The following is a 7,413-nucleotide window of genomic DNA, read 5'->3' as shown; positions in this document are numbered from 1 at the left end:
CAAGGAGAGCATTGGGGCTTCAGAAACAAATATATAGCCTTTGTGTGCTTCATATAAAGTAACAAAGTAAAGCTCGCGTTTTAGCCAACCCCCTACCCGCTTCACAAGATTAATTGCTTAATTCAATTTGATATTAATTAATTAATTCAATTAAAATGTTTAACAGGAATCGATGGAAGGAGTGAAATCGGCCCTCTCACCAAAACTCGGAATTTTCCGAGTTAAAAATGAGACTGTTTGCGGTTGGAAAATAGCCCTTGGCACATTGATTGACACTTGTTAGTTCTATAGAAGCTAAATTATACTTTTTTCAATGGGCTATTTCGGATCTAAACAAAATGGAAAATATTTGAAAAGCGTTTTTACAAAACCATAGTTAATAGAGGGAAATGGTTAGGAAACCCGGCAAAGTTCTTTGTTGTATGTTTTTGTTCGCTATTTTGGGGGTTGACCCTGCACAAAACCTGACAAAATACAATAGGTGGTTACGTGGGTTCATGCAACTAACCAATGGAAACACTGCTATGACGTAATTCATGCATAGTGTATGAGCGCAAAACAAAAGATGTGCAGGGTCGTGGACCTTCCAACATAAATCTTGGCCTCTTTGTTTGCTTCTTTGATGTTTGGCGGGTTTCCTAACCATTTCCCTCTATTAACTATGACAAAACACTCAAGAAAGTTTGAAGAAATTAAATCGGAACAGCAGTGCCATGCCAGTCGTAGGCGAGTATTTCCACAACTGGCTTCGATTTTCAAGAGGAATGAATCCATTATTCTGATTGGGTTATGGAGTTGCAAAATTGCTAAGGCAATGGAGACGTATATTGCATGATAATAAAAGACGAATAATCACAAACGTCTTTTGATACCTATTGGAATAAAGAGAAAGCTTTAAAGTGTAATTTACAAAACACTCTGGAAAGTTTGGAAGAAATTAAATCGGAACAGCTGTGCCATACCAGTCGTAGGCGAGTATTTCCACACCTGGCTTCTATTTTAAGGAGGAATAAATCAATATTTCTTATTGGTTTATGAAGTTGCGAAGTTGCTAAGGCAGAGGAGACATATATGGCATATATGATAATTAAAGACGAATAGTTAGACATAAACGATGCAATCTCTCGACTATCATTTTTTCACTTTTTGGAATACAGAGAAACCTTCGAAGTGTAATGCACCTCAAAAATATTTCTCTAGCATTTTCTCACAAGGTTCTCCCAGTATTGAACGAGCTTAAACTACCCAATTTCTCAATGTAAATACTACTTCTAAATGATACTAACGTTAAAAGATAGCTTAAAGGTGTGATTGCAAAGAGGCCACGTGTTTGGTCCGTTGGGAGTAAATATGTGTTTAACACGTTTTGTCAGGTGGAAGGTTAAGATTGTTGAACAATATTTACCCGTGAATTCAATATATCCATATTTGTATTTCTGTTATGGTGCATCGCACGGAAAGGTTAAATAGGTACCTACATGCAGCAAATCGCTTCACTTTGTTTTTTGCAACAAAGCTACCATGGCCTTCAAATATATCTTCGCTCTTGTGATTCTTGCTTTTGTAGTTGATGCTATGAAATGGAGAAACTGCGGTAAGAATTTAAATATTTTTCCCTTTCCTACTTCAATGAAATATTTCTATCTCTTGGATGCATAAGTGTATATAAAACTAAAGACAAAGAAGACTTTATCCGAATCCTGCATTTACTGATATCAACAACGATGCTTACCATGAATCAGGTTTCTAATTTATCGTTTTCAACGTTTTCGGATAATTTCTTTTCCTTTTGCTTATCTAAACAAACTTGAATTCAATTCAATTTCATTTTTTAAATGGTCGATGTTTCGTACGGCTCGTTTATTCCCGCGGTCATAAGCATAATTTTAACTGCTGCTGCGACTGAGTGATTTCGACAAACTAAGAAACATATCTAAAAAACAGAAACTCAGGCAAAAATTTCTTTATTCGGTACAAGAGTGCTCCTTCTGATGACAGGAAACCATTAAATAAGCCACAAAGGACAACGATGGGGAGGTGAGAGCGCTCGCTTCCCACCAATGTGACCCGGGTTCGATTCCCGGGCTCGGCGTCGTATGTGGGTTAAGTTTGTTGTTGGTTCTCGTCCTTGCTCCGAGGGTTTTTCTCCGGGTTCTCCGGTTTTCCTCCTTCCACAAAAACCAACATTTCTAAATTCTAATTCGATTGGGGATTCAGGGCCACAATGAAAACTACTGGGACACCAGTAATTGTGTTACCCTACAAAAGTCCTTTTTTTATATGACGACGATGGAAATGGGAATGGATTAAAACATTAAAAAAAAAAAAATTGAAAAGCGATTTCCAGTTTTACTCAAATTCCCTTGAATATGATGAGGCATCCAATGGTAATTTTTTTGTTATTACATGATAAATGAAAAACGGGCGCATCAGACTTCCCCCAAGCCTCGGAGCCAAGTTAGAAATTTAACATATCGGAAATGGCCCATTGCGAGTTCTTTTATTCTCGTGAAAGAGGGATATAAGATGAACAGCAGTGTTGAAAGAATTGGCCATTGTTTTCAAGATACACCGTCCATAACGTAGCTTCTAAGTTTAAAAGATCATTTGCCTTCTTCAACAGATCAGCAATCGTCTATGAGGATTAATCAGGTAAGCATGTCCCCACAGTCTTCGAGGATGGGAGGTGGCCGTAAGGTTACACTGGGTGGCAAGTTTTCGGTCGCTGGCGCAACTGGAACGCACTACAAACTTCATCTCACCTTGAAGCGGAGATCAGAAGAGACTGGCAGATGGGTTCGAGTCCCTTGTTTTGGAATGTGGTAAGTTTTACAGCTACAACCGAGCTCAAAGTTTGCTTATTCCGCAAGGGGCTCTGTCGCGGAATTAACCAGTTTTTTGAACAGTCACAGTTTATATCTGTGTTGCATAGAACCTATATAACAGTCCATTTTTATTGAAAATTGCTATATTAGAGCACTGAAGTTGTTAACGAGCGTCTTTGGTTGCGGACGGCTTAACTTATAGCCGTTGCTTGATAACTATTCGCAAATTAAGGTTATATCTTCCTTTTGATGTTCAAAGATAACTTTTTCATAGGTCAGTTGCTTACCACTAATTTCAGAACGGTTAAGACCAAAAAACTGCGAGATCCCCGCTGACTCTTGGTATTCATTTTTTGATGTGACTACCTATAGACAAAATTTTAGAAAAGACTGTAAGAGCGTTTTTGAGTAAATAAAAAATGAAGTTTTTTGTAACTTCTTGTAGTTTCCTACAATCGGCAGTCAATATATTTTAACAAATTAAAACAAAAACCCTCTCGCTTCTAGTTAATGGTCTTTGATGGTGAAAGTATTAATATTTCATTTTAAATAACTGTGATCAAATACTACGAAACAATTTAAAAGCACTCATTTCACATTTAAACAGGATTTTTCTGAAAACTTCATTCTTTATTTACTTGAAAACGCCCTCAGAGATTTTTCTAAACTTTTTTCAACCGTTAGTCAATCTACTAAACTTTAACATATCAAAACATGAATACCAAGAGTCAATCTAGATTTCGAGAAAATTAGGCTTGTTTGAAAACAAAAGAAAACGACAGACGTTGCTATGGTAATCTTTGTGACTAAGTGACCAGTAAAAAATTAAACCCTGGTCATGTTTGAACATCATGGTGTATTTTGGCAAAAATCGAAGATTGGCTTCCTACTTAATTTTCATTTTCAAAACAATCACCATAAGGCTAAAGAAACTACATCGAGCGTCCTTAATTACAGATTTAAAATGGACATTAAAACTTACACTACAAAATACGAATATAATAACGAAAGAAAAATGAAATTAGTAGAATGTTAATTTTTCTTTCCTCGTTTAGCGACCACGAAGTCAAATGCGATGACCTGGCGAAAACTCTTGAAGGGGCCCAGTGTCCTCTCAAACCGGGTACCTACATGGGCACACAAACTTTCGATCTGCCATATTTCCTCAAGTCGGTAAGTTATGTAATTAAAATGGATTTGTTATTAGGGCGATCAGTGTTTGACATAATAAAAAAAATTTGGTTTGTATCTGATCTTAAAATCGGTTTTAAAAGGTGGTAAAAAACGTATAAAACTGAATTTTTGGTAACTCTCTGTTACCTTCATCAGAGTTAAAATTGGTTCAGTTTTTGCATAATAAGTTTTTATACACCGCCGGTCTGTAGGGATGTTTCCAATGTTAAATAAACTTGTGGGAAATGCACATGCTCATTCACACAGTTAATGTCCTGGATAGAATGTAGCGCTTCTAGGAATAGGCGTTGTTGCCTATTGTTGACATTTCTTTAATAAAATTTCTACATAATCCGGATGGATGTCATGTTCTATTGTTTCCGCGTGAAATCTTATTGCGCTTTCGTTATTAGATCTTGTGCCAGGCTTGTGCTCTGTGCCGCGCGAATTCCACGATCTTTTGCTCTCTCCCACTTAGGCAAAATCACATGTAGGCAAAACAAAAACGAGTTCGGCGACCCCTCCTTTTTATTGTTAAATTTTGATCAGCAAGACAAGGTGCAACTTTTGGCAAACTTTTAAACAAAATTTGTACATGGGGTTCAGAGCCACCTTAAATTTTCATAAATTTAAGCAGGCTCTGAACTTCATGTTCAGGTTTTTAAAAGTTTGCAGAAAGATGCATCGCATTCTGTTGATTACAATTCAATAATAAAATATGTTGGTCAACCGACTCGTTTTTGAGTTATGGGCACTTAAAGTTGCTATAGCAACTTGTAGTGACAAGAAAATAATCACAACTTGTTCACCAATAATTAGTCATCTGTTTGATACCATAACTGTTTCGTCAACCGCAAAAGAGTCCTAGTATTGATCTAGCAAAGTTGAGGTGCTGAAAACGGCAATATTATTATAAAATATTATTATTATTATTACTATAATTGTTATTATTATTATTATTATTATTATTATTATTATAATTATTAATATTATTGTTGTTATTATTATTACTACTACAAAAATTGTTATTATTAACAACATCTAAGGTAATTTTCTGTGGCGCAAAACTATTTACAATAAACGATTCTATAATACAGTCGTTAAATAAAGAGCAAAATATGTTATACAAAAGTGACAGAAAGCGATCACTTTCAATATCCGATATTTTGCACTAATTCCTTTTTTGAAAACAATTTTTAATGAGCGTCTTTAACCTATTTTAACGCAGACAATCGATAGCCTCTTGTCTCAAGCAGGCGACAATTGTTCGTTTTATTTGGGATCTTAACAGATATATTTTCTATCAGTCTCAGGGACAATACCAGGTTACAGGGGAACTGAGGGATAAAAGAGACAACAAACGGATTGCATGTTTGCAAATGATGAACGGAGCAAAGAAGGCAGTTGGGCAGTTTTTTGGTTTTCTTGTGGTTTGCTTAATTGGTTTGCAAAGTATTCTGTAGTTTTGGAAAGGATATTAGATTGCAGCAGAGGAGATGCAGCAAATGAAGCGACTGTGAATTAAGTTTGCGTTCGCGTACAAGGAATAGAAGCTTCTTGTAAAGATAAAGAGGGAAATATAATAAAACGTTTAATGAAACATTTAAGACTTCTTATTTGTGTATGTGAAATCTACAGGCAATAGTTTGTATGCATGTACATGCGCATGTGACCATAATATATTTATGTATGCAACACCCGGCCCCATTTTAGTACTTCAGTTAGGAATGGCTGCCGAACCACAAACTCTTCTTGAATACAGTAAAATCCCGCGTATAAGAACCTAGGTTTTTTCAAGTTAGCCTAAAAAGGTTCTTATATAAATGGTATTTAGTGTAAAATTAGGCTAACTAGGTTCTTAATTAGGTTCTTAACTTTTGTTCAAGAAATAAAGTAGAATTTTTAAATGATCTGGTCTTAAATGTTCGGTAAGCAAAATAGTTAATACTAATATTCAAGAAGGACAAGTTTTATGTAACTATACTGTAACTATAATGTGTACAGACTGTCTCACAAATATATTTTTGAGAAGATTTTTTAATTCTATATTTTTGAGAAGATTATTTTTTTCTTTTTTTGAAAATAAGAACCTGTTTTAGAATTTTAGCCTAAAATGGTTCTTATGTGAAGGGTGCTTAAAAATGAAATATTAGCCTAACAGGTTCTTAAATGTTAGGTTCTTATACGCGGGTTTTTACTGTACAGGACTTTCACCAGAAAAAAGTATTATGTGAGGATGAACACCTAACCGTACAAAAATATGTGTCTTAAAATAAAAACACTTTGGAATGGAAAGCACCACAGTATAAGAAAGAAGGAATTTGAAATGTCCGGTTTTTTTTTCTCGAACCAGATTTTTTTTCTGGTAATCCTGCAAATTTAAAGTGGAAGATCAAAGAATATGAGATCACAGAGCTGCAGGTATAACTTTTATTTTCACTCTCTACAATAAACTGTTGACAATAAAAGCTTATAACATCGTCGTTTTTATCCTGAATGGAGCAAGGAAATATACGAAAAAAAATCAGCATGCATTAAATTGAAACGAACTATGTTAAGCAAATGAAGTAAAATAATAATAACGAATAGCTCCCGTTTCATTCATTTCCTGTTAAATGTTTTGTTTGAGAATTTGTGCTTAAAAACAAGAGGTATAAAGAAGCAAGAGGCTGTTATATTAAGCATTTCAAACGTGTTATGACACTGCAAAAAAGTAATCTGACCCGGAGATAAAGCCCCTGAAGTGTAACAATTTGGTTTTTAAAATAAAGCTTCCAGTTGGAATGTTAATAAAAATCAACAAAAGTAAACAAGCAAAAAAAACCAACAAACAAGCAAACGAACAAACAAACAAACAAGTGAAGGAACAAATAAAAAAAAGCAAACTAACCGTTATGTTTTATCTTCATGACGCATTGCTGTGATTACGAAAAAAATGTTAACTTCATAATCAGCGTAAAATGGCTCTTTAGCGCTCTGTTGTTCACCCAACTACCTTTCATTTCATTCTTTCGAGAAGTGAGATGAATGAGATATTGGACTTTAAGGTTCTAATGAAAGCGAATGCCAAAGGGACATCTTACTCTACATTACGAGGGATTGCCAACAACAATGACAGTGCTATACCGTAAAATTCCGGTTATAAGCCCCCCCCCCGCTTATAAGCCCCCCCGGTTATAGGCCCATCTACCTGGAAACAAAAAATACATCCGATTATAAGCCCCCCCGGATATAAGCCCCCCTATGCTGAATGACAGTACTGAACAGGGCTAAATGTTGCTTTATTATGTGTTTTTAGCCTAAAAACATATTTCGATCAACACTCCCGTGGCTCGTTTCGAAACGATTTTTTTTATTCCGCTTATAAGCCCTCCCGGATATAAGCCCCTCCGCTTAAAAACCCACCCAAAACCCC

At 35.5% G+C, this 7,413-nt stretch overlaps 1 protein-coding gene across 1 annotated transcript; it reads left to right on the top strand.

Moving 5' to 3' along the window:
• Positions 1 to 1,463: 1,463 nt before the first annotated feature.
• Positions 1,464 to 5,598, top strand: LOC144657054 (uncharacterized). Its single transcript, XM_078517347.1, has 4 exons — positions 1,464 to 1,594; positions 2,624 to 2,822; positions 3,881 to 3,998; positions 5,306 to 5,598. The coding sequence occupies exons 1-4, from the start codon at positions 1,522 to 1,524 to the stop codon at positions 5,459 to 5,461; spliced, it is 546 nt and encodes a 181-aa protein (XP_078373473.1). The 5' UTR covers positions 1,464 to 1,521; the 3' UTR covers positions 5,462 to 5,598.
• The last annotated feature ends 1,815 nt before the right edge of the window (positions 5,599 to 7,413 follow it).

Source organism: Oculina patagonica, chromosome 1 (assembly GCF_052425735.1).
Source record: "Oculina patagonica isolate OP01 chromosome 1, crgOcupat, whole genome shotgun sequence".
Taxonomy (NCBI): Eukaryota; Metazoa; Cnidaria; class Anthozoa; order Scleractinia; family Oculinidae; genus Oculina; species Oculina patagonica.
Note: the sequence above shows the minus strand (reverse complement) of the source record. Positions and strands in the feature narration are given on the sequence as shown.